General features: G+C 36.9%; 11 protein-coding genes across 11 annotated transcripts; 5 read left to right on the top strand and 6 right to left on the bottom strand. All coding sequences in view use genetic code 12, as the record gives it.

Moving 5' to 3' along the window:
• Window positions 1-75: 75 nt before the first annotated feature.
• Window positions 76-822, bottom strand: DASC09_062360 (ribosome assembly protein 3; the record flags this gene model as incomplete). The annotated part of the gene is made up of 1 exon (XM_064999820.1): window positions 76-822. One exon carries the CDS (start codon window positions 820-822, stop codon window positions 76-78), a length of 747 nt encoding a protein of 248 aa, XP_064855892.1.
• Window positions 823-1144: 322 nt separating this feature from the next.
• On the bottom strand, window positions 1145-5488 carry SMC4 (condensin subunit SMC4; the record flags this gene model as incomplete). Its single annotated transcript, XM_064999819.1, has 1 exon — window positions 1145-5488. The coding sequence occupies one exon, from the start codon at window positions 5486-5488 to the stop codon at window positions 1145-1147; it is 4344 nt and encodes a 1447-aa protein (XP_064855891.1).
• A 788-nt stretch (window positions 5489-6276) lies between these two features.
• Window positions 6277-6798, bottom strand: FYV6 (Fyv6p; the record flags this gene model as incomplete). Its single annotated transcript, XM_064999818.1, has 2 exons — window positions 6277-6566; window positions 6651-6798. The coding sequence occupies 2 exons, from the start codon at window positions 6796-6798 to the stop codon at window positions 6277-6279; spliced, it is 438 nt and encodes a 145-aa protein (XP_064855890.1).
• Window positions 6799-7103: 305 nt separating this feature from the next.
• On the top strand, window positions 7104-9236 carry DASC09_062330 (uncharacterized protein; the record flags this gene model as incomplete). Its single annotated transcript, XM_064999817.1, has 1 exon — window positions 7104-9236. The coding sequence occupies one exon, from the start codon at window positions 7104-7106 to the stop codon at window positions 9234-9236; it is 2133 nt and encodes a 710-aa protein (XP_064855889.1).
• Window positions 9237-9713: 477 nt separating this feature from the next.
• DASC09_062320 (SPX domain-containing inorganic phosphate transporter) lies at window positions 9714-12095 on the top strand (the record flags this gene model as incomplete). Its single annotated transcript, XM_064999816.1, has 1 exon — window positions 9714-12095. The coding sequence occupies one exon, from the start codon at window positions 9714-9716 to the stop codon at window positions 12093-12095; it is 2382 nt and encodes a 793-aa protein (XP_064855888.1).
• An 866-nt stretch (window positions 12096-12961) lies between these two features.
• Window positions 12962-14053, bottom strand: BMT2 (25S rRNA (adenine2142-N1)-methyltransferase; the record flags this gene model as incomplete). Its single annotated transcript, XM_064999815.1, has 1 exon — window positions 12962-14053. The coding sequence occupies one exon, from the start codon at window positions 14051-14053 to the stop codon at window positions 12962-12964; it is 1092 nt and encodes a 363-aa protein (XP_064855887.1).
• A 1308-nt stretch (window positions 14054-15361) lies between these two features.
• Window positions 15362-16876, top strand: DASC09_062300 (S8 family peptidase; the record flags this gene model as incomplete). The annotated part of the gene is made up of 1 exon (XM_064999814.1): window positions 15362-16876. The coding sequence occupies one exon, from the start codon at window positions 15362-15364 to the stop codon at window positions 16874-16876; it is 1515 nt and encodes a 504-aa protein (XP_064855886.1).
• Window positions 16877-17822: 946 nt separating this feature from the next.
• Window positions 17823-19655, top strand: DASC09_062290 (uncharacterized protein; the record flags this gene model as incomplete). Its single annotated transcript, XM_064999813.1, has 1 exon — window positions 17823-19655. One exon carries the CDS (start codon window positions 17823-17825, stop codon window positions 19653-19655), a length of 1833 nt encoding a protein of 610 aa, XP_064855885.1.
• Window positions 19656-20040: 385 nt separating this feature from the next.
• On the bottom strand, window positions 20041-20985 carry DASC09_062280 (glutathione S-transferase; the record flags this gene model as incomplete). Its single annotated transcript, XM_064999812.1, has 1 exon — window positions 20041-20985. The coding sequence occupies one exon, from the start codon at window positions 20983-20985 to the stop codon at window positions 20041-20043; it is 945 nt and encodes a 314-aa protein (XP_064855884.1).
• A 707-nt stretch (window positions 20986-21692) lies between these two features.
• On the bottom strand, window positions 21693-23543 carry DASC09_062270 (uncharacterized protein; the record flags this gene model as incomplete). The annotated part of the gene is made up of 1 exon (XM_064999811.1): window positions 21693-23543. One exon carries the CDS (start codon window positions 23541-23543, stop codon window positions 21693-21695), a length of 1851 nt encoding a protein of 616 aa, XP_064855883.1.
• A 635-nt stretch (window positions 23544-24178) lies between these two features.
• Window positions 24179-26263, top strand: DASC09_062260 (MFS transporter; the record flags this gene model as incomplete). Its single annotated transcript, XM_064999810.1, has 1 exon — window positions 24179-26263. One exon carries the CDS (start codon window positions 24179-24181, stop codon window positions 26261-26263), a length of 2085 nt encoding a protein of 694 aa, XP_064855882.1.
• Between the last annotated feature and the right edge of the window lie 158 nt (window positions 26264-26421).

Here is a 26421-nt window from a genome sequence, read left to right as displayed (position 1 = left end):
CAGCAAATATCAAGCAACTACAATTGATGATGAAAGAAAAGTCACATAAACGCCCACCATACAGCATGATGAAAACTATTTAGTGACAATCGTGCTCAAGCTTTCATAATCGAAAATATTTCCACCTTCTCTTAACAAATTAGCCAAAATTGGTAATGAAAACTCGTTCAAATCGTTGGCTTTTCTTAGATCATCCAAATCAGCTTCATAGTTACCCATCATTAAACTCAAGTATTCATCCAAAAGTTCACTTTTCTTATTTTCATTTTGAGAATTTGAATTACCGTTGGCATCATGGTTTGAGCTTTTTTCTATGGTTTTGGAAGGTTGGAGTTTTTGTTGTGTTTCTGAATTGATCCTCGAAGCGGAACCGCCATCCACTAAGTTCTCTACGGCAAATCTCTTCAAAAATTCCTCAGAGTTTTGTATTGACTCAAATGATATCTTAGTCACATTAGTATTCTTATTGGAATGCAAGTTGATTTCATTCAATTTTTTCTTTAATTCGTTGCTCAATTTATTGATTCCTTTACCTTCAACAACATCTTCCTCTACAACATTGTGAAGCTCGACGTTTTTAGTTTCAATGCTTGAAATATCAGACTTTTTTTTTGGTTTCTCTTTCAATTGTTCAGTATCCTTCATCTCAATGTCATTATCATTGTCGTTCTTAGAATCATGTTCGCTATCATCATCACTGCTGTCACTACTACTATCACTTTCACTAGAAGAAAAATCTTCAGTTCTTCTCTTCTTTCTTCTTCTGGAAGCTCTTTTTTTGTTAGCAGCAGGTTTATTATCTATTGAAACAGCTTTTACCATCCTTTTACTTTAACCAATTTTTATTAATATTGCATTATCACTCACTACATTAACATAAGTTATCAAAAATTTTTCCTTCTAAAATTTTTTTTAGCAATGAGGTACTAAAGGCACGCACAATATTCCACCTCTTTCAATAGTGAATCCTACTGATAAATAACTTGAAATTTCATTTGAATATATAATAATAATAATAATAATAGCAATATTAAAAATAGCAACAAGAAAAGGGGAAAAAAATGGGGGTATATTTTAAAAAATAAAAAGTCATTATCCTATGGTACAGCAGGGGGAAATACAAAAGTATTCCCAACTTAATCAATCAAGGTGCCTGAGAGGGAGAGCGGGTTGGAGAGCGAGACCTCTTTTGAGAAATCATTCTTAGTGGAGATAAGTTTCTTATTGGTGATCCAGGTACCATTTGGCTACTTCTGCCCCTTGTATCAGTGCCGCCATTACCATTACCAAGAATATCCCGGTTCTTCAAAGTGACACTTCTGGTCATGTTTTGAACTTTATAAATCCCTACCAATCTTTGTGCCAATTCAAACATATTGTTTCTCAACGAAATAACAATAAATTGGGCATTTTGGGTTCTTTCTTTAATATAATTGGCCACAATAGAGACATTTCTAAAATCTAGCGCCGCATCAATTTCATCCATAACGTATAACGGTGTTGGTTTATACTTATGAAGGGCAAAGACTAATGCTAAAGAACTAAGCGTTTTCTCACCACCAGACAAATTTGAAATATTTTTCCATGATTTCTTGGGAGGCATAACACTGAACAAAATACCTTCTGCAAATGGGTCCAAACTGTCCACCAATTCTAATTCCGCATTACCACCCATGGTGATCATTTGATACATTTCTTTCAAAGTTGAAGAGATCGTGTAGAAACCTTTCATGAATTCATTCAATCTCTTCTTTTTCAATTCTTCAACGTAATCTCTCAACTTTTCACGTTCCGCAACAGCATCATTCAAATCAGTTTTACGGTTATGGTACTCTGAGGCTCTTCTACCATATTCTTCCAAAATATTAACATCAACTCTGATGTTTTCTAATTCACCTTCAATAGATTCTATTTCATTATAAACTTCATCAAGATCAAGTTCAGAGATCTTTTCTTCATTAAGAATTGGGAAGCCAGTTGTGTTGAATAGTTCCTTGAGCTCCTTGAGTTCTGATAGATCATATTCCCCTGATTCCGCCTGGGTTCCATTCTCATCATTTTCATTTTCACCTTCAGAATTATCCTCCTGCCCTTCTTTATTTGCGTCCTCTTCCTTTTCTTCGTTTTCATCAACTTCAATTTCCTCTGTTTGACCATGTTCGTTATCCTCTTCACTCTCCTCCTCCACATCATCTTCCTCTTCAACTTCAACTTCCTCACCATCATCATTGATTCTGGTCTTTCTCTTTCTCTTTTTCTTATTGAACTTTTCCTTCACAGCAGCCTTCTTGACTGGAATGCCTAAATCAAGCCAACCAATCAAATGGCTGACATCCCTGAATTCCAAAGAATCTAATTCATGCTTAATACTGGCAATGGCTTTTTTATCATGTCTAACAACTGCTTCATACTTTTCAATAGAATTTTCCAATTCAATCTCAGTTGACTTCAATTCATTGATTTTGGCTTTTTTAGTACCCAATTCTTCTTTAACTTGATCAACTTCCTCGGCAATTGATTCTTTTTCATCATTCAATTTGTTTATCTGCTTTTCAAGTTCGGCGGTATTGGTATCCTTTTTGGCGAATTCTTCTTCGATTTTTGCCAATTCGGCACTAGTAGTCGATAATTCCACCTCACTATTTTTCAAAGTCTTTTCACTTCTTTTAATCTCATTCTGTGCCTTCTTTATGCTATGCAACGTAGTAGACGATTTGTGATTGAGAATCTCAATTTTTTGATTTATCCCATCCACTTCCGATTTCTGCATCTTCAATTTGACACCACCAATATCCATAATTTTCTGCTCCAATTTCTCCAATTGATTCTCAAGTGATGAAGCACCATCTTTCAACTCCGCCAACTGTTGTTTACGTTGAGTAACAATATCTTTAGCATCTGTCAAATCCAGGTTCAACTTTGCGATCGTGGCTTCTTTTGTCGAATTCAAATCTTCCACAATCTTGGTCAATGACGCCAAATCTGTTGTCAATGATTTCATTTCCAATTCGATTTTAGAAATCAGAACATCAATTTCAGGGTCTCTATCATGCAACAGCTTTAAAGCAGTTTCCATTTCTCTTAATGTATCCTGAGCCACTTGGAAATGCTTCTCTTTCGCAACCAATTCAGATTCCAAATGGTTGACATCTTCTTCTGTGTACAATTCAGCATCATCATAAGTTGAGTTAGATTTGGTTCTCATGCCACCCCTATGAACATAATTACCACCACCGGATAAGGTACCAGAAGTATCAATCAATTTACCATCTAAAGTGACGACTCTATATCTCTTATTAGAGCCATAAGCTGCTCTATTAGCAGCATTCAAGTTTTCGGCCACCAAAGTGTCCCTCAATACACTGTAAAATGCTGGCAAGAATTTTGGATCCTTGGGGCTAATCAAGTCAAATAGTCTTGGACAATTCATTGGAGTGTTAATCGGATCCATTCTAAACTGTCTCAATTTATTCAAACAAATGAATCTGGCATATCCCAAGTGTTGGCTTCTAAGATATTCAATACACTGTTGGCCAATTTCCACGGTTTCAACAACCATATCATCCAACTGTGAGCAAGCAGTAGATATGGCGACATCATATTGATCATCAATGACAGCCAAATCCCCCAAACGGCCGTAGAAGCCCGAAATTCTTCCTGATCTTTGCAATCTTAGCAAGCCAGATAAAACTTTAGACTTATTCTGAGAATTAGATAAGGAATTTTTTGCATCAACTACTTTGTGTCTAGTATTGGTCAAGTTTTCTTTCATTTCCTGAAGCCTGATTTCCGCATTCTTAGTTTCTTTCGTACCGTGTTCGATCTGCTTTTGTATCTTACTCTTCTCTTTCTTCAAGGAAATTAATTGTTCCTGTAGCTTTTTACCGTGGTCCACAATTTTCTCCATTTGGTCTTGCTTAGCTGCAATTTCTTTGTCGAAATTAGAAAACTCGCTTTCAATCAATTCAACATTTGATTCCGCCACCTTCACTTGGGATTCTTTAGCGTTTAGTTTTTCATTCCAAGGCTGCAACTCTTTTTGGATCTTAGAAATTTCGTCGGTGAAAGGTTTCGTTTTATTAGACAATTCTTTTCTAACTGATTCCAATTCATTAACCTCTATTTCTAATTGAGATTGTAATTCCTTCAATTCTTCTTCATACTCCTTTTGCTCCATCAAATGATTTTCCAATTTGGTATTAGCGTTTTGTAAAGAAGTATTTGTAGCGCTGATCATTTTTTCTGATTTTTTGATCTTGTTGTTCAAATTTTTCTTTTGCTCATCGAATCTAACATTCTCTTTGTCAACCTGTCTCTGCTTCTTCTGAAGCTTATTTATCTGTTCATTGATATCTTTTATCTTCATAGAGCATTCAGAGTACTTAGTATCTAAATCTTTGATTTCTTTGTGCAAATCAGCATTAATCTTTCTCTCCTCATCAAGTCTTTCTTTCAATTTGGTGAATTTCTCTAGATTTTCCTTAGACTTTTCAGTTCTGTTGTGTATTTGCGCCTGGAATGCCACGGATTTTTTTAGGGTTAGTTGCCTATCGAGCTTTAAAAAATTCAAGGCCTTATCCTTGTCGTCCTCTAAATTATCTTTTTCTTTTTCCACAATCTCAAACCTGTTCTCTTTTTCCACACAGACATCATTTAAATTGTTAACTTCATCCAAAGAATTCTCGATTTTCGATTTATATTGAGCCGTCCCGATGATATCTTCCAAATATTCAAGTAGACCATCATCATTTTCTTTTTCCGCTTTTGGTTTCATCTGAGCAATCGATTCAACTTCCCCTTGCAAAATCAAGAATCTTTTATGATCCAAATCAATCCCTTGATCCTTCAATAGAGTAGTAACCTCAGTATAATTGCTCCTATTCCCATTGATATAATATTCAGAAGAGTTGTTCCTGTAGGCCTTACGAGTGATCACAAGATCCTCACCCGGAACTACATCAACAGGGCTTTCATCTTCCCCATAATCAATTTTATCAATTACTTGTTTGAAATGGACATCGACAGAACAAAACGACAAATTTTGATGCTTATCAGAATTGTGGATCAATTCAGATAATTTGGCCTGACGCATTTTGTTCGCTCTGAAACCAAAGACGAATAACATAGAATCAATAACATTTGATTTTCCAGAACCATTTGGCCCAACCACTGCCGAAAATGATGAATGGAAAGGTCCAACTTCTTGCACACCGACATATGATTTGAAGTTTGTGAGTACCAATTTATCAATCACCAAACGACTCTTCAGTCCCGAATTACCTATTTCATCCACAGCATCTGGCTGAGTTAATACAGTATTTTTAGTTGGAGATAATGCCAATAATTGCATAGGCCGGGTTGAAGCTGATGCTGATGGAGGAGGCAAATCAGGCTTTTCGTCTGCAATAAAACGGTTCTTTGAAGGTGATACTACCTCAACATTGCTATTAATAGACTTGAGGGGAGACCTCAAGACGTTCAATGGCATTGTTGGAGTATGTTTCTGAAAATCGAGAAGCTGAAGCTTGCTATGTCTTCATATATTTCAAAATTTCCAATGTATAGCAATTTTATGTTTTGGTAGTAAACAAAAGTAAATAAAAAAAGTCGCGATCGTCTGGTTAAGAGGCGATGAAGTGTCTATCACACCATCAATACATAAAACCACATCATGGTGCGTTTTACCCAAGACGCCTCTTTTTATTATAATCAAGATAGTTATTGACAGAAACTTCTTCCATTTGTTAGTACGCTTATAGCATTACTTTCCATGGCATCAAGTAGCGATGAATATTTTTCTTGATTTCTCTATCAGTATTATGGCTATGGAAAACCTTTGGGAGCACTGTCGTCTACTGTCAAAGAACATTCAGGCCGTTATATTTTGCAGAGGACATCACTCTCTACTCCCCAAGTTAATTATAACAAATTTACTAAATTAGATTAATTTGGAAAAGAAATCATATATCTAACCTTGAAAGGATTTGAAGCATGATGATAAACAAACTTCAATCAATCGCAAAATGGTAAGAGGTTCTTTTCACTTTTGTTTTCGTCCCTATACCTTTAAATTCACTTTAATTTACTTCATCATTCTATGTTCTTATTGATTTGCTTTTAGTTAGTGCTTTATTGAGCATATCGCCATGATGCTCTTAATTTATTTTCTTTCAAATTTTGGACTGAAGCCTGAAATATTTGGTATTTGCTTTTCAACCAATATTCAACCGTTATCAATGAAAATAATATCATTCAATAAAATTTTCTAAGGATTTTTCATATAATAACTTTCGCCTTTTTCTTTTTTATCTTTGTACTCTGTTTAACAATTTTAATATTCTTGCCATCCTTTGCTACTGATACTGGCACTTTCTGCTTTCGAACAGTTTTATCTTTTTGAAACTCATAAAACTCTTCCATTCCTTTATCCAATTCGTTTTTCAACTTCTGCTCTCTTTGGATCTCCTCATTTTTCAATCCTTCATAAAATGTTTTGGCATCATCGTTAACATGATGTGCTAAATATTTCTTTCTATAAACTTTCTCCCTTTCTTGTTCTAATCGAGCTATAGAAAATTGTTAGCATTTCACCACCATTCTGAAAATAAAGAAATATATAAGAAAGAGGAAAAAGTCTGCAAATTACTTACCTCTATTGGCCTTTAGCTGCTCATATAGGGTTTTTCTCTCTTTTTCTGCTTCCTCATCCTTGTACTTTTGGGCTTCTTCGTTTTCCTTTTCCTCTATAGCATCGAGCTGCTCCTTGCTGAGACTACCTTCTGTTACAAATCGTGACATGCTGTTAATAACTTCAATATTCTCAGATCACAGAATGATGGAACGCGCTATCTATACCGTCTCAATAAAATATTTTCCGCAAACTCATCTCCCCCAACGGATCTAACCAAAAAAAAATAAAAAAATATCACAGAATCAAGTAAACAAGTTTGACAGGTTGAATAATGCTATATTTTATATAGTATCTATCTATCAACAAGTAAATACTCTTTTTTTTTATTTTCTTCCTGTTTAGTCTATTGAGATATCTTGGCAATATTTTTGGATATTAACGATTTCTTTCTTGTCGCTTATAATGCCTAATCATGGCTAGTTCATTACGATTCCATCTTCCTCTTTCTCAAACTGCTAATCGTGAAGAAGAGCCTCCAATAACTCATGACGCTTTCATACAGCCCCGGCTCCATCGAGCCATAGGGTCAGTGGCAAAAAGAGTTTTAATAAATAGTGCCATTGAGTCCGATAATTTCACCACCTTAAATGAACTGTTTGATTCAACTCTACGAACATTAGAATCCCAAATGATGGCCAAAAGCAATACCTATTCTCAGTTACGCGAAAGTATTGAGGAGAAGATTGAATTGATCAATTCCAGATTTGACAATGAGTATGAGATGATAGATTCCCTGATGCTCAAAAAGCTACAGGAAGATAGGGATTTTCAAAGTTCAAAGCTCCAACAACTCGAAGTGAATATAGTGCTATTATTGCATTTTAGAGCAGCGGTGGATTTGTGCAAGCTCAAAATAAATAGAGTCGAATTGAAATCAAACATTGAGAAAAAATATCGAGATATGAAATTCGAGGACTTAGAAACCAATGATGTTGATAAGAATACTTTGAGTCACTTGACTCAACAAGAAAATCGATCGCGAAATCGCCATGCTTTTGTAATGGATGATGAAAATTCAATGGCTGGATCGTCAATATTATTCATGCGACCGTCCCATGGACAAAAGAGAATTTATGACAGAGTTTGGGTTGATGCAGATGATAAGCTTAAAATAGCAAGGACTGTTAGAAGAAAAATTGTGGCTGATAGAAAGAAGAGGAATCCTTGGTTTTCCAAAAATGTTGTTAAAGATAAGAAAGATATGCTATTGATATCTCATGAAAATGGTTTGAACATATTCCAAGATCATCATTGCTTATATTGCTCGTTAAAACAGAAATATTCGGCAAATCTTGATAGCGTACTGTCGTTTTATAATGAACGGATTTCTGCAGGCAGATTGTACGACGAATTGCCAATGACAAAGAGTGCGATTTCTAGTAATGAGTTTGTTCCCTCAGTCAATGCTCTCAATGATCACTTCAAGTTTTCAAAAACCAGAGCAACCAATTTATTATTAAGAAATGGTTTGCAATTTTCATTAGATGCGAGTAAACTAGAGAGTGATATAGGGTTGAAGATATTATTTGAGTATTTGTATCCAATTCATAATGATTCAAAAGAAATTGCATTCAAAAAATTCATTCAAAAACTTTCATTGAATTTTACCATTGGTGGAAGTGATGGAATTTCTCCTAAATTTCTTCAGGGGAAGCTTCGTTGTAATTTTCAACTTTACAAGTTTTGGCTATTCAACAATTTCAATTTTTTGGAAGAGTTAAAACAGATGAAGTTGGGGAAGTTTTCCAAAGCTTCAGAAATTCTCAAATTTGAAAACGATAGTACTTTACAAGATGATATTGATGAGTTGCAATTTAATGTTAAAGTGATAAATTTTGAAGAAATTGGTTTGATTGATATTGAATCAGCTGATGGAGACAGCTGTTCCGAAAATAATGTTCCATCAGAAGCTACACTCTCAATAAATGATTCTACGAAGCACAAATGCTTGAATGTTGATAGCTTTGAAGAATTCATCAATATTGTTTTGAATAGTAATGAGCTTATGAGAAATAATGATGAATACAGGCACATTAGTTCCGGTAAGATTAGGAAATGGAAGCAATTACGTCCATTTGATAACATTTCCACCTATTTTCAATTCTTACGGATTATGCTCTGTAATAATTGTCTCAAATTTTTGCAAGAGAATTTCACTCTATTAGAATGGTCACTATTGGATATCAACAACAAATTTTCCAATTATTCGAATAACAAACGGTCAAGAAACTTCGATGAAGACAAGTATTTCGGTGACCACATTTTTTTCAATAATTCCGAGTTCCTGGATGAACATAAGTACAATTATCATGAGCTTGTTAAATTTGGATCTTTTAGTGCTGATGAATTTATCAATCAGCTATCCAAGGTGAAACTTCTTGTGATCATAAACAAACATACCAATGAGGTGGATACTATTAAATACAAGCCTTTCCCAGTTGATTGCACTAGCAATCAACTCATGGAGGACTATACCTCGATAATAGAGAAATTCCCTTGTTTGATACAGGGTCCGCAGACGTCAAGCAATTTTAGTTTCTGCTGAGATTAGCATCGTTTGTTTCTTTTCTTGTCTATTTCTTTTCTTTTTTTTTAGATCCACCCCAATGTACATTTTTTTCTTTTTTTCTTTTCTTCTTTTCTTCTTTTCTTCTTTTCTTCTTTTTTTCTTTTTTTTTTTTATTTCTTTTTTCTATTTTCCTTGGATGGTAAGGTTAAGCTTCCTCGGAGTGCCAATGCTCAATCCCCCCAGGTCGTGTGATGCTAAGCCTTTTCCGTCACGGAGCGCCTCGCACCCCCGATGACCTGTGGTGAATTTCCCGATTAGGAAGGCCATGTGGGCTACCTTCCCTGGCGAAGAGATGCACAGCGGAAAATTTTCATTTCTTTTTGGGGATATATATATTTAATCAAGGATATCTTCACACGACCCATTTCTATCTTCTCTACCGTACTTCAATTAGTCCGAAGACCCTTTGATAGACTTTCCTATTTAGTTGGTATATCGTTTGACAAGTGAGACATGAAGTTTGCCGACTCCCTTAGGTTCAACATCGTCCCTGAATGGAGAGATGAGTACTTGGACTACGAATCTTTGAAGGAAGAAATCTACAACCTTGACACCAAAATTGTCAACGGAAAATTGGGGAAGCTCGAGGCCGAGGAACAATTCTTGAAGTCGTTGAACAAGCAATTGGAAAACGTGGAAAGCTTCTACTCCGCTCAATCCGATGACGCTTTTGAAAAATACCGGGCCTTGGCCGAGGAGTTGAAAGCCAAGTTGCATCTCGACCTTGACGAAAACACCACCCAATCAAGCTCGAGTGATGAAAAGGTGAGCGCCCTGGGAGAATATGATGATAGTGAAGAAAAAAGAATTGATGACGATGATGACCCAGAACTATACATTGAAAACACCACTATTGGAATCGAAAAGAATGAAAAGAATGAATTGCAAAAGTCTATCACCAACCAATCTGTCCTTTCCCAAAATTCAATCCTTAAGAACTCTTCTTTGATGACCAATATTAATGAAAAGACTTTTGAAACCGAAGGAGCTATAATTTCTTCTAAAAAGAAGATCACTGAGGTTTTCATTGACTTGTCCGAATTGAAATCTTATATTGAGTTGAACAAAGTCGGATTTTCCAAAATTACCAAGAAGTTGGATAAGACTATCAATGTGGTCACCAGAGAACCATTCATTGAAAAACTTGAAACTGAAACTCTTGTGTTTGACCCACAAACTATGGAAGCCATCGATTTGAAAATCCATAATTTGTTTGCTGCTTATGCCAATTTGTCCAATCAAACTATAGAAGAAGTCAAGAATGATTTCAAGATTTATCTCAGAGAACAAATCATCATGGACAGATCTGTGGTTTGGAAAGATTTGTTGAGTTTGGAAAATAACACCTTTAAAGTAAAAAAGCAAGATTTGATGCACGACAAGTCTAAATTTTTCCATATTCCTTTAGGGAAATTCGATATGAAAATCCCAAGATGGTTATTCAACTCGACACTGATCAGATTCTACATTTGCGTTGTGTTTTTCTTTGTTTTGCTTTTTGTCAAGACTTTGAACGATAGAGTCCAAGGAAGATCTCTTGCAGTGTTGGCTTGTGCCGCTTATTTATGGGCCACTGAAACTATCCCATTATTTGTCACCTCATTTTTGGTTCCATTCTTGGTTGTGGTTTGCAAAGTTTTAAAAAATCTGGATGGTACAGTGATGGACGGTTCTAAAGCTGCCAGTTACATTTTATCAACCATGTTTTCATCAGTGATCATGTTGTTGCTTGGTGGTTTCACTTTGGCCGCTGCCTTATCGAAATATAATATTGCCAAAATTTTATCCTCTTATATCTTATTCTTCTCCGGCAGCAATCCAAAAAGAGTTTTGTTGGCGATTATGGGTGTTGCCATGTTTTTGTCAATGTGGATCTCTAATGTCGCTGCTCCAGTGTTGTGTTATTCTTTAATCCAACCAATTTTGCGCTCCATTCCAACTGAATCACCAGTTGCAACTGCTTTGGTGCTTGGTATTGCCTTGGCCTCCAACGCGGGTGGTATGGCCTCTCCAATTTCATCTCCACAAAACGTTGTGGCAATTGAATCCATGAATCCTAGTCCAGGTTGGGGTAAATGGTTTGCGGTGGCTTTGCCTGTTTGTTTCTTTGAATTGATTTTCATTTGGTTGATGTTAATTTTCACCTTTGACTTCAAGGGTCAAAAAATTAAGGTGGTGAAACCAATCAAGGAAAGATTTACTTTTGAACAATGGGTGGTTTGTATCACCAGTATCACCACCATTATTTTGTGGTGTGTCTTGACAAAAACCGAGAATGTTTTTGGTCTGTCTGGCATTATTTCATTCATTCCTTTCGTGGTGTTTTTTGGTGCTAGATTGTTAACCCTCAGTGATTTACATGCTTTCCCTTGGAATATTATTGTGTTGGCCCAAGGTGGTCTTGCCTTAGGTTCCGCTGTTACTTCATCTGGGTTGCTTAAGACCGTGGCTATGTCTTTGAAAGACCGTATTGAGGACTACTCTTTATTCTCTGTGATGTTAATCTTTGGTATTATCGTGTTGGTGTTTGCTACTTTTGTGTCCCACACCGTTGCTACCTTAATTATCGTTCCATTGGTGAAGGAGGTTGGTGAATCTTTGCCAAACCCAAGACCACAAGTGTTAGTTATGGCTACCGCTTTACTTGCTTCTGCTGCCATGGCTTTACCAACTTCTGGTTTCCCTAATGTTACTGCTGTTGGTTTGTTGGATGAAAAGGGAAATAGATATGTCAAGCATAACACCTTTATTTCTCGTGGGATTCCAGCTTCCATTATTTGTTTCTTGATCATTATTTCATTGGGTTATGGTATCATGACCGGTATGGGATTTTAATTGGATTTCTTAAACCAGCACGCAGAATCAGTTCAATTATAATCTTTGCTTTCTGGTTTTATTTTGATGGTCCATCACATTTCATTTTCATTATACTCATCAACAAAAGTTTGTTGCCTGAGGACTTCTCGATGATTTATATCTAGCTAGTTATGACTTCTCCCAAATTTGGTTTTTTTTACGTCGGTTCCTTATTTTAAATTCTCGATACTGCAGTATCATTTGCATATACAAGATGAAAGTTTGAATCGCTCAGTTCTTTCTTAGCTTATTTTGTTTTGTTTTTTTATTTTGTCTTTCTTGAAAAATTGCATACTCATTTGAAGAAATTTAGACTTTCGGTTTTCATTTTTTATTATCTTTTAAAGGGATACCCCTTTTTTTGTTTTCTATCTTCTTCTTTTTTTGTTCTTCTTTGTTACAACTTTTTCATATTTGGTTTTTTGCTTGTTCTTCCTTGTTATCACAACGATATTTGGTTCTTTGTTTGATAATTTTCTATTTCGTCATATGTTAATCATGATTTTGAGATCTTTTAATCATAATTGTAAAATCTGAGCAAGCTTCTTCTTTGATAGCATATTGATATTAAATGATACCAATAACTTTCATAGACTCACTACTTTTGTGTTTTCTTTATGAATATGGTTTGGTAGACTACTTCTTGGTAGAAGAGTTATAACTACCACCCAAGATGCCGACATTTTGCAAGAACAAGCTTTACTATTGCTAGCAATTCCTTTTGTTTATTTGTTCAGGTTAATTTGAAGAATCAGAAAAAAAGAAAAGGTTTAATATAAATCACAAATGAAAATCTCCGCTATACACAACAAGCATTATATATTATTTAAAAAATATCCTCACTTCTATTTCAAGATGATTGAAAAATTGTTTCTTTTTGCCTTTCTGGTAACGTCTAATTCTTTCTTTTGAAACTTGAAATTCTTGGTCTTTTCACTTTCATTATATCTTAGTAGCATGTAAACTAATTTAGTTGATTCATGGTACTTCAATAGCGAATAACCCAAACCATTCAACAAGGGAAGTATGTTTTCTTTGTTTATGTATTTCGAGTTGGTGACGCATGGTAATGGTAGTACAAAGAAAAAACATGGAAAAATACCATGATCCTGGATGTCTTTTGAAGGTTTGAAAAATTTGCCGATACGTTTCAACATCTCTCCACGTTCTTGGGCACTAGAAACAAAATTTAACACCAATGAACAACTTATTAGATGGTACTTCTCTTTTTCGGATTTTGGTAAAGGCCGCTGCATAAAATCTTGTTGAAGGATAGTATCCGAATCCTGGGAGTTCAAATCTATTCTGGTAACATTATCCTTGAACCATTTTGAGGTGGAGATTTGATTCTTACTACTAAGTGACCCGATTTCCAATGCTGTTAATGGTAAGTCAGGTGGTGATTTGCAGAGTTCGGTTAGCCATTCAATCAACTTTTTTGATGAATCACTACCCCGTAGTTTGTCTTGGCCATTGAGCGATGCTACTTGATAGGTGTGCAATCCACCTTGAAGATCAATTTCTGCATCAATTTCTGCTAGTATTTCGATTGCTGTCGATAGAAGTTGATCAGTTATATCATTAGAAAGCCTGCAGTCATGGAGTTTAGAAAGCGTGACGAACAAGTCATTTCTCATTTCCGTCCGATGTTTCTTAGATTGTTGAGAGAGTTTAGTAAATATTTCATTTTTTCTGGTTAAATATAACTGGTTAATCCTAGGGTATGAGTCAGATAATATGGACAGGTAATTTTCTTCTGAAAGCTTATGATTTTTAGGTAACAGGATTTTAGTAAAAAGTAAGGCTTTGGCTTTGATTAACACATGGAATCTATTGATTAATTTCCTGGAAACCTCAGGTTTGAGTCTAATATTTGTAGGATTATTAGATTTTTTGGATTTTGTTATAGGAGTAAGTTTCTTTCTTTTGTTTGCCATTATCTATTTGTGATATGATCCGTAGTTAGTTGTATATATAACCAAATACACCAATACACCATGTTGAGCAAAAAATTCCATTTTTCTGCTTTCGGCAAAAAAAAAAAAAAAAAAAAATGATGGAGCGGGTTCTGGACCCCCTTCCATTTTAGGCAGGAAGAGATGCGATGCGATGCGATGAGGTGAGGTGAGATGAGGTGAGACGAGTATCAGGATAAGATAGTGAAATAAAGTCGTTGACTAGAAGAAAAACAGAGAGGAAAGAGCAGAGAAAAATAACACAATAAGAGTTTAAAATCTCTTTGATTCTTATATTCAAATAGGACATTGTTGCTGTACATTTCATTTTTTTTTTGGCTGTAAACAAGTGTATTTATTGACTCATGGCTGCCAATATCTCAGCGGCAAAACCGGGTTGAAGTTAAGACCCTATTTCAGAGGTTTTTTTGTTTGTTTTTTTGGATAAATGTTGAATCAGGCTTTCCAGGTGAGATTTTTTGTTATGGCTTTCAATTTCCACAATCAATGAAGGTATCAATACACCATTTCCAAAAATGTAGTGGGGCTACCATTGGGGTTACCACTATTTAGTTTTATTATACTGTGTGGTTATCGCTGAGTCCTCTAAGAGCCTAGTGCAAAGATTCTTTTTTTTTCATTTAGCAAACAAACGCAAGATGATCCTGGTTTCATTAGAGATTAGTGTTTATTATTTTTATTTTCTTTTTCCTGTTACATTAGGGAAAAGGGGGGCAGTTTCTGTAATGAATGTTATCATCGTGTGCCGATGATTATTTGGCTTTTTCCTGGAGAATATCATGACCCTATACACCCCCTGGCCACTTATCAGACATATTATTATAAAGTAAGGTAACTACTAAGGACACTCTATTTCTTTTACTCGTCTTCCTTAATGATACATAAGAGAACATGAATAAAAGTGTCGTAATATTAGCTTCTTCATTTACATAGGGCTATCAATAACCTGGTCATAATCTGCCACAATCACCCACAATCACCCACAATCACCTTTCACCCCGGGACGGGTCAACAAGTCACGATGACGTTGCTTATCAGTCATGTGTTCTTATCAGTGTCACCCCCTTTTACAACCGGGTAGCCTCATCGCGTTATATTCGTCATCCCTCGCCACCGCCTATAAATACAACCATCTCTTACGTCTTTTTTATTCTTCTTGCCTTCTTATTTTATCGTTCATAAAGATTTTCTGATCAGAATATTTTTACTTACTTATTTTTTTTTCTTTCCTCTCCTTTCCTTATAGAACAACCTAGGTTCTTACCAATTATGAAACTCTCTCGCTCTGCTCTCGCCTCAGTTGCTCTCGCCACTGTGACCCAAGGTTTGGTGATTCCATCTATTGACATTGATTCCTTTCTTCAAGTCTCGAATGAACCGGAAAACTCGCACAACGTTGTGATTCTTTCTCCTAAGAAAGCGTTCACTGAAGGTATTGCTAAAATCAAAGAGAAGGTTTCGGTTTCATTGGAAGATGTTATCAGCGAAGAGGTGCAAGTTTTGTCTTCTAAAACCCACGAAGTCATTCCAAATCGTTACATGATTGTTTTTAAGCAAGGTATCACTCCAGACCAAGTCCAATTCCACCAAGAATGGATCCAAGCTGAACAAGTTACCGCTGCTGGGAAATTGTTCACCGAAAACCCACACAATGAGTTCTTTGCTAATGCCGTCAACTCCAAGTTGAAGTCTGCTGTCGGTGGTATCTTGGAGTCTTTCAACATCAACGATGTATTGACTGGTTACTCTGGTTACTTTTTGGACTCTACCATCGAATTGTTGAAGAAAAATCCTTTGATTTCCTACATTGAACAAGATTCTGTTGTGCATGCCAACGAATTTGAAGTTGAAAATGGTGCTCCATGGGGTTTGGCAAGAATCTCCCACAGAGACCCTTTGAACTTGGGCTCTTTTAATAAGTACTTGTATGACGGTGCTGGTGGTGAAGGCGTCATTTCCTATATCATTGACACTGGTGTTTTGGATACCCACGAAGAATTCGAAGGTAGAGCTAAGTTGATTGCTGACATTCCAGACGATGGAGCTCTTGATGGTAATGGACATGGTACCCATTGTGCTGGTACCATGGGTTCGAAGACTTACGGTGTTTCAAAGAAGGTTCACATCAGAGGAGTTAAAGTTTTGGGGGCAAATGGTAGTGGTACCATGAGTGACGTGGTTAAGGGTGTCGAAGTTGCGACTAAAGATTACATTGAAGAAGTTAAGAAGAATCCTAAATTGAAGGGTGCCTCCGCTAACATGTCCCTTGGTGGTGGTAAATCTCCATCCTTAGATTTGGCTGTTAATGCTGCTGTCAAGGCTGGTGTTGCATTTTCTGTTGCCGCCGGTAACGAGAATCAAGATGCTTGTAACACTTCCCCAGCTGCTGCTGAGTTAGCCATCACTGTGGGTGCTTCTACTATTTCTGACACTAGAGCCTACTTTTCCAACTGGGGTAAGTGTGTTGATATTTTTGCTCCAGGTTTGAATGTTCTTTCCACTTATATTGGCTCTAATACTGCCACTGCTACTTTATCTGGTACTTCTATGGCTTCGCCACATATTGCTGGTCTTTTGGCTTATTTTATTTCCGTGGCACCAGACTCTGCTTCTAGTTTTGGCACTGGCAAGATCACACCTGCTCAATTGAAGAAGAATTTGATTGCCTATGGTTCTGATGATATGTTGACCGATGTTGGTACCGACTCTCCAAACATTTTGGCATTTAATGGTGCTGGCGGTGACTTGACTGAGTTCTGGTCTGCCGGTTCCAATATGTTGTAGAGATGGAATTTCTCTTGCATCATTTCTTAGCATTATTTTTTTACGTGCAGCAAGCAGTATTAAAAATTTATAATGAGATACACTTTTGATTATTTTTTTTTTGGCAATATTTGGTTTTGTTTTTGTTTTTTCTTTTCTTGGTATTGGTAAATTATATTTATCTTTTTTTGCTTTTGATTCTTCATTTGGTTTTTATTTTATATTTATTTGGTTCAATGGGAAAATATATTACATGCACGTTTTGGATGTTAGCTTATCATTTTGTAATCACCTAAGTGGGTTGCTCAACATTTTTGTTAGACTCAAATCAATACTTATCTTCCCAAGTGTCTCGCGGTAGATAAGGCTAAATATAAAAATTTTGATCCGTAGCAATTGGCAGAGCTGACAGCCCAACAAGTGGCTCTAATATAATAAAACAAATTTGTTCTGATCAAAGAGAAATAAACATAGGAATAAGTATATTAATTAACATAAAAAAAAAGTCTTTCTAAAATCTTATTGGAGCATTATAATATTCAGCCTCTTTTTTTTTTAGGAGCTGCCACTACTGTGGTATATCACGCTATTCGCTAAAGATGTTTATGCACATATTTGGTCTTCCAGTCACTGGTAAATTATTATTATCAGGGTTTAATCGCTGTTTAATAGTAATGATTATTACAATGTTGCTAGGGGCAATTGACATGATGGTATAATGCAGGGTAATTGGAAGAGCCCTCAATTTTTTTTTTTTTTTTTTTTTTCCTTTTTGTACAGCCGCATAGGGAATAATCCGTAGAGAGATGAGTAATGAATGGTTTGTTGATAATATCTTTTGCAGAAAAAATTTTGCCCTCTTTCTTCTGCTTATTTGAATTATTAAGTTGTAAACCTAACTTGTCACTCATTTGTTCTCTGTTGCTCCCACCCTTTTTATAATACTTAGGTTTTTATTAGTGTGACGATGTCTGGTCGCTCCACTGGTGCTTTAATCTGGACATGCTTCAAGCCAATGCTTAAGCTCTATACCATGTTAGCCATTGGGTACTATTTCGGTAGAAAAAACGTTTTTGATGTTTCCACTTCCCGTAATGTCTCCTATGTCCAGCAACGTATTCTTCTTCCTTGCTTCATCTTCACCAACATTGTCACTTACCTTCAATACACTGATATCAAACCTATCGCGGTTGTGTGCTTCAACTCAGTGCTATATATTCTTGTTGCTGCTGCCACTTGGCTCTGTGTTTTATATGCTAATTCTGGTTTGCACAAGTTTGCGGGAGTGGATGTGTTGAACATTGCTGGTAATTGGAAATATGGGTCACTTTTTGCGATGATGTTCTCCACCAGCGCTACGATCATTGTCTCTTATTTGCAATCGTTAGCCTACGATACTGAGGTATTTTCCTCTGATCAAATCAATCGTGGTATTGCATTCGCTTTTATTGGGTTTACAATCTTTGAATTTGTGATCTACAACGGGGCGCATATATTCATCAAATGGGATTTCAGAAATCTTGAAAAAGATAATGATGGCACCAAAGTTCTTCACGAAGGCAAAGAAGAATCTGAAAGTTCTATTCAAGAATCAAGCAACGGAAAAGAGAAACTATCTGCTCTACAAAAGTTACCAGATGTGTTTGTGGTGAAGCCTGAAGATTCTGAAAATGTCCCTGATTCTGACGATAGACAATCAATCACATCATCAGCTCCTTCGACATTGAGCGATAATGCCATTCCACAACCATTTGATAAACCACAAGATCCACAAGGCCACAACATGCTTGAAAAATTGAACTCGAGAGCTAGTCAATTCTCGACAACGTCTCAGAGACTCCGGGCGATTGAGCTTCGGAAGCTCCCACCTCAAAATATTTCCGACGTGGTTCATGAATTTGCAACTGAAAACAAAGAAAACTTGAATGCATTGAGTTTGATTAGATCCCGTACAAATGAACCTTCCGCTGCTCCTGCCTTTGAAGACAATCCAACCACTCTCCCAATATGGCATAAACGCACCGCTTCCGATATTCAATCTAAATTCAGAAGACTCCTCAATTTGGCATGCAATCCTTTCAAAAATCCTTATCTTTCAGCTGTGATGGTATCTTTTTTTGTATCGATGATTCCATGGTTGAAAAACTTATTTGTCGCCACTCCTTCCTTTGAACCAAGATATACCATTAATCCACATTATAAAGATGCTCCTGATGATTATCCTCCATTGAATGTTTTTATGACTTACTCTTCTTACTTGGCACAAGCGCAAGTTCCAATTTCATTGTTTCTTTTGGGAGCCACTTTTTCCAGATTGACCTCACGAACTTCTGATACTTCTAAAATTAGCCTCATGGACAAGGTATCTGGGCTTATTTCTTCGATTGTCTCCCATCGTACCCAACTTAGAGGCATTGTCTTTATTACAGTTTTGAAGCTTTGTGTTCTTCCAATTATCGGTATTTCTATTGTTACTGCGTTTGATCTTCATAATTGGCTAGGAGTTAAGGGCATAACTAAGGAGGAGCAAAATGTTGTGATATTTGTGATGTGCTTATTCTGGGCTCTACCGAGTTATGCTGCCCAAGTTTATTTAACTGCGGTACATACTCTGGAACGCAAAACCGTTAGTCATCAGAATGACAGAGAATTAGATTTTGACGTCAAATCCATCGATGGCGGTGACAAATTTCAACAATTGAAGAATATTGAAATGTTACAATGGCTGGAGTATGTTGTTTTGGGGGTATCATTGCCGTTTGTTTCGGTATTTGTATTGAAACATGTCTTGCATTATTGAGCAAATGTTATTGCTCCATTGGCATTATTCTTACCTTTTTGCTTTCTGTTGTTTGCAGTTTTAATACGCCTTCAATATTCCTATTAATTTTCATAGGCTTTTGAGGCAATACTTTTTTTTGTTTTACTTGTTTCTTTGATCGCCAATGGCCCTTGAAACATTTTCTTTTCATTTAATCCAACCAACCTCCTAATATATAGATATAGATATAGATACACATACACATACACCCTAATTTTTTTAACGTTACATATTTAGAAACTATTAAAACCGTATACACAAAAGTAATTAAAATAAGCTTGAAGCGATAACAAAAGAAAACATATTCCATCATGATAAATTTGACGCTCAAAAAAACTCAAAAAAACATCTCTGGTTTTCTTACTCAAGTATCCAGGCCATATTTGCGAGCAGCTTGGAAGTTGGCGTTTTCCTTGATCATCGCCACCCATTTCTTGATCTCCGGAAACTCATCCAACTTCACTCCTCTATGGACCACAACATCAAGAGGATACGACAACATGATATCGGCTGCTGATAACTTACTGCCGGCAAAGTATCCGCCACCTTTAGATAATTCCTTCTCGAGAAACTCCAAATTGTTGGTGGTTTCGGGAACACAATACGCCAGTCTAATCTTATTGACCAACCCCTTCTTTATTGCCGAAATCGGCCAAGGAGCAAATGCTTTTTCAACTAGCTGAAGCACCGCTTCAAACAATAATGGGGGCTGGAGAGATCCTTCACCATAATGCAAATAATAATCCACTTTATCCCGGTTTCCCTTGTTTCTAAGTTTTCCGGCATCGAATTCTCTTAAAACCCATTGGAAAACGTACCCCGACTCTGCCAAGACCACCGGAGTCGAGTCGGCGGTTTTCTGAACTTCCACCACCGGGGATTTCCCAAGTGGGTACACTGATTTAAGCGATTCTGGGGCATGAAGGTACTTGTCACGTTGGTAGGTTTTAATATCATACTTGAGACCAAGCTCTTCAAGTAGCCAAAGCACTCGGGTTGCACGAGAGTGGTTTAGCCAATGGACGGTGATTTTTGGATAAACTTCAGTATGGGTGGTTTCAATAGGGACTCCGGTAGAAACTCCAGGAATATCACTAGCAGTTCCCGCAGGAGGCTCGCTAGGAACATCCCTTGTACCTGCACTAGGAATTGCATTGGTCGAAACAGCATCGGCAGAAGCATGAGAAGCGGTAGTTGTGTTAGCAGTAGCTGCTGTTTTTGTTTTTGTTGTTGTTGCTGCTGGGGCACTTGCAAGAGCAGAAGTGCTGTGTGCAGCATGATTGGCAGCAGTAGAATCAGTTGCAGACATACTGGATATATTTACTTTGATGACCACAGCTATTATTGATAATGAAAGAATAAGAATAAATAAAAGCAAAAAATTCCCCCCGAATAGCAAAATTAATATGGAAATAAACATAGCTTTGAAATATCGCTTGCTATCCATGCCGGGTGATTTTCTGAAGTTTATTCTGCAATTCCAAGAATTATGCATATTTTTTATATATTGGCTTCTCTATTAATATGAGGATTGAAAGATGGTGATTTAGCGCTCGTGGTTTTACCAGAAGGCTTTAATTATATTTGTTCAAAACCACCATTGGAGCTAGATGTTGGAGGCATATGCATTATATAATATGGGGGTGTTGTCTCAATGCGGTTTCTCCTGTAGAAAAGCCCAAACCATCTCTGTATGTTCAAATATTCATAAAAAATATCAAATCACTTGGGCCAATTTAAGCTTGATATATTCTTGGAGGTAGTCATTTTTATCAAGGTCTTCTTTAGAAGTGCAAACCTCAGTAAGAAGAGGCATTTTCCAAAGACAAGTCTAGCTTTCCAGTAGTTTTAAATAAGCTCATTTTACTCCTTTTTTTTCGTTTTAAGTATGTTTCTACGTCAGTCCTTGAACATTAAAATATAAAAGTTCGTTGTCCATCTATAATATGCAGTACTATTATATAATACTTTGAACTTATATCCTTCCAATATAAATAACTTTTAATCATCTAATAATCATTCAAACTCCAAGAACCATTCAACACCGACTCCCGGCCCAGTGTGTCTATCTCCATCTTTCACAGATTCTTTCTGCTTTGACAATTTTTCCAATTCTTCTTCGACTCTCCCAATTATAATATCATCATTTACGTCTTTGGCTATGATTCGGGCGTGTCTTAACATTCTTTCTGCGGTGTGGAAATCCCCATCATTAAGCGACACCAATGCGAGACCATAGTGTGCGACTGCCGTTTGCCGCAACATTTCTTTTTGGTACAATGAAGCCTTCTTCTTCATGACTTTCTGGTATACTGCTTCACTTGCCACTTGGAAGCGCAACGCATTTAAAATTGAGAACCTCGACTGCGAGGAGGTCTCATCTTTATTCTTTTGTTTATCTTTTAACTCCTGTCGTGTAGCCACAAGAATATCAGTTATATCAACAGGTCTTAGGGCACTTAGTGGGAGGGACAAATTCTTAATGCTCAGGTTTTTCTTCGAGATGTCAATCACCACTTTGTAAGCTTCGGCAGAATTACGAAGCAAACTGTCAGAGAGTTGAAGGGCGTTATCAGACTCAGATGTCGATGAATCAGCCAAATAATCACCCAACCTCTCAATCTGGATACCCATAGTATATAATATTGATCCACAAGCATTATAACTTTTCATGACTTCTGCTGGATGGGCTCCAGCATTGCTCATCCATTGGTTGGTGGTAACTGTTGCCTGGCAGGCAGCGCCTTGCATCGACGAGTGAACATTGAAACGATTTGAAGTACTGGTGAGACAAAGGAACAAATCTCTAGCGGTGAAAAATTCCGGGGCAAAAGGCGCCCACGCAGCATTTAAATCAAGTAGTGTTGGGGTCAAATCATCATCATCATCATCAAGCAGGCCGGTGGCAGCTGTACTTATAGGGTATGGAAAGCCATTGGAAGGCAAATTGCTTCTGTTTCTGTTATTATTCAGTTGACCTGGTCTATGAGACGATGCCAATTCTGAACTGGCTCCCAAGATTTTATTTCTTGGGGCGCTCTGGCTGAATGGTGGTCCATCATCTTCAGCGCCTGGATACACATCCAATCCACCAAGTCTGTTGATAACTTCATTTTGAGTTTCTTGCAAGTATTGAAGTATTAATAGCGACATGTGATCGGGAATGGTCTCGCCACATAGCAATGCGTTTTTTATTAATACTCTCAAAAGTTTTTGAATGATGTATGGGCGGTCATAAATGTCGACTTTGTTGGTTAATAAGGCGTGTTCATAAGCTCTCATTATTTCCAAGTAAATCATTTGTGCTTTTAAATCCAACCCCAATGCTTCATAATTAGTAGCGATTTGCAATTGGATTTCGGTGTACTGGTCGGAAACCGGATCAATATCAAGGGAATCTGCTACTTCAAGAGCCTCGATGTATAATTTCAATGCCTTAGCCGGATCAGATTGACATTGTACTGCCTGTTGAAGGAGTAAACGTATTTGTATTGGGAATGGGTCTATTATAGGATTGAAACATTGAAGGTAGAAAAAGTAGGATATCGTTGACACGGAAATCACGGTAGCAAATTTTCTGAAGGAAAAGAAGGGTTTCTTTTGGTGGTTGTTGTATTGGTTATTATATTGGTTATTGTTGTATTGGCTGTTGTATTGATTGGGATTGTACTGGTTGTTATTGTTATTATTGTTAAATTGGCTATTATATTGGTGGGGATTATATTGGTTATTCTGATGACTGGTATAATTGTTATTGTTGTAAGTATTATAGAGACCAGGGTTGTTATTAGGGCTCCCGTACGAAGACGAAGCTCTTTTTGCGAGTGAAGCCTTCTGGGACCCGAGAGGTCGTAACCTGCGTAGCATGGTTGGTTGACGCTGGTTGGTATATCTCCAAATCTATCTATTAGGCAGATCCACACAATTGTTATTATGTCTATGTATGAAAATTGTTTGGCTGAAAAAATGGCAGAGAGTTTTTGGGGGGGGAGGGGACCTCTTTGGTCACGTGCAAAGCAAGACAACCCCCACCCTGGAAACTGTCGGGATGATACGGCTAAATGCGGCAACCTTTTTCTTTCTCCGCCCCCACCGCAAAAGTCTTCATATACGGATAATAGCGGAAATTAACCCATATCAAAAGAAGAAAATATAGTCTTATCAACCTTCATCGATAATGGCTATAAATAAGATCACAGGGACACCGAAAAATAAAAAAAAAAAATTATTATAAGAAATGTAATGGGAGACAAAAAAATTTTCTTCCCTTTAATAATTAACTCTAGGCAGTTGCGGTGATAGTCATATATATATCTTTCTTTTGTACCCCAATCTACATTTTCCAGGGCTGTATTCCCTCTCTTGGCACAGTTTGAAGATAATGCACTGAGTTTGTCACTAGCTGCAAATAAAAAAATAACAATCCCTACTAAATTGCATAACCCCTATATCATAGAAACAAGCATAGGCTTATCTTTCATATACCCAACTAACTTATCATCATGACTCCTCCCCTTGGCAAAGAAAAAGATGATTCATCTATTCATTCAAGATCCTCGTTCTCTTCCTCTTCTGACGATGTTGACTCTACAGTCAACTTCACTCCACAACCCTTTGATCAAGAAATATCAAAACACAAATCCATTCCAGAAAACCCCTTGGCTCGTGAAAAATCAAACATTTCCATAAACACTGCAAATAGTGACCTCAGAGTAAGTGATTCTCTTGCAACAAGATTGAAACACAGTTTATCCAGAACTTCTTCGGCTCATCCTTCTATTGCTGCGTATAATGGTGAAGAAACTATTGGTGCTTCTGGCGAAATATTGGAAGATTATCTTGAAATTGATCGTCAAAAGACAAGACAAACCATCATTTCTGTACTTTCAAAAAGAGCAGATCAAGAAGTGGAAAGATTCGAACAAAGCGAATTGATATCTTCCACATCAAAACTGACAAATAATAAATACTCCGTCAACGATCTCGAGCTGGGTAGTCAACCAGATGACGATGTTGATAAAAAATCCAACGGTATCGGAAAAATTAACAATGCTGAAAATCTGGAAAACCAACAATTACCAACCGCCGTTGATGGTTCTGAATTTGCTTCCTTGGATCCTGAATTAGTCACTTGGAATACCGAATCAGATCCTGAATTCCCTCGTAATTGGGATCGAAGAAAAAAACTTGCCACATTGGCGATAGTTGGTCTTTATACTTTCTCTGGTCAGTACGCTGCCAGTGGGATCACTTTGGGGATGGGATTTATCGATGCAGAATTTGGTATCAAAAATTCTTATTTCTCTAGTATCATCGTTTCTATTTTCTTGTTATCGCAAGGTGTGTTTGCGATGATAACCTCTCCGCTATCAGAAATCTACGGCCGTAGAGTGGTTTTAACCACCTCGATTTTTTGTCTCGCCGTCTTCAATATCGGCTGCGCAGTTACTAATGACCCATACTCGTTATTTGTTTGCAGATTCTTTCTTGGTATATGTGCTTCGGGCCCTATGGCAATTGGGTCATCGGTCATTAGTGATATCTACGATCTGAATGACCGTGGGAAGTATATTATCTTGTTCAGTTCTTGTGTGAACATGGCCCCAATCATGGGTGGGCTCAGTAGTGGTTTGATTGTGGAATATATCAATTGGCGTTGGATTTTTTGGGTGCTTACCATCGTTGACGTTGTTGCCGTCGTCATTGGATTACTTTTTTTCCCAGAAACATATTCTCCAGTGTTGTTGAATTGGAAATGTAAAAAACTCAGAAAGCAAACAGGAAACCCTAATTTGAAAACTATTTACCACATTGCCGATGCCAATGAAACTGCAATGCTGAAAATCATTGTCAATGTTAAGCGTCCACTTATGTTGCTTATTCATCATCCAATGATTTATGGTCTTGGGATTTTCATGGCTTTCCTTTTTGGATACTTTTATCTTATTCTTATCTCTTTTCCTAGTGCCTGGAGAGGTCATTATGGATATTCTTACCAGACTACCGCCCTCATGTACTTATCGGTTGGTGCCGGTTACTTGGTGTTCAATCCAATCTGGGTGGTGGTTAATGACCGTGAATACCGCCAGTTAACCCTCGCAAATAACGGCAAGGCCAAACCAGAATTTCGAATCAAATCTTTATATTTATGCGGAATTTTCTGTCCTATTGGTTTACTTATCTACGGTTGGTGTATTCAGTACCGTACCTTTTGGCTCTGTCCGTGCATTGGGGTGTTCTTATATACCGGTTTCTATACAGGCATGTTCTCTTTCTTGATAAACTATGTTGTTGATATGAACCCAAGATACTCTGCTTCTAGTAATGCTGCGTTGTCATTATTCAGATCAATTTTCGGTTTTGTTTTCCCAATTTTTGCCCCAAAGATGTATAATGATATTGGATACGGCTGGGGTAATACAATCTTCTTTTTCACCGGGGTCATCCTTGGTATTCCATTTCCATTCTATGTTTACAAATATGGGGAGAAGTTGAGAATCAAGGCTAATTTGAAGTTTGATAAGAAACAGGCAATAAGAGATGCTAAGCTCTTAGAGAAGGCCAAGAAGCGGATGGAGAAAGCATAATGACGTAGAGATATCAGAGAGCTTTAATGGTAGTGGAAAGCTTCTGGTGGTGCATTTTTTCATTTTACTCGGTTTTCCTTTGTTTTTGCTTTTATTTTTGTTTTAACTTTGATTTTTTTGGAAATTCATCTATATTCATTCTGGCATAACAAAATAAT

The sequence above is a fragment of the Saccharomycopsis crataegensis genome (assembly GCF_037102585.1).
Source record: "Saccharomycopsis crataegensis DNA, jcf7180000000098, whole genome shotgun sequence".
Taxonomy (NCBI): Eukaryota; Fungi; Ascomycota; class Saccharomycetes; order Ascoideales; family Saccharomycopsidaceae; genus Saccharomycopsis; species Saccharomycopsis crataegensis.
This window is presented reverse-complemented; position numbering and strand designations above follow the sequence as displayed.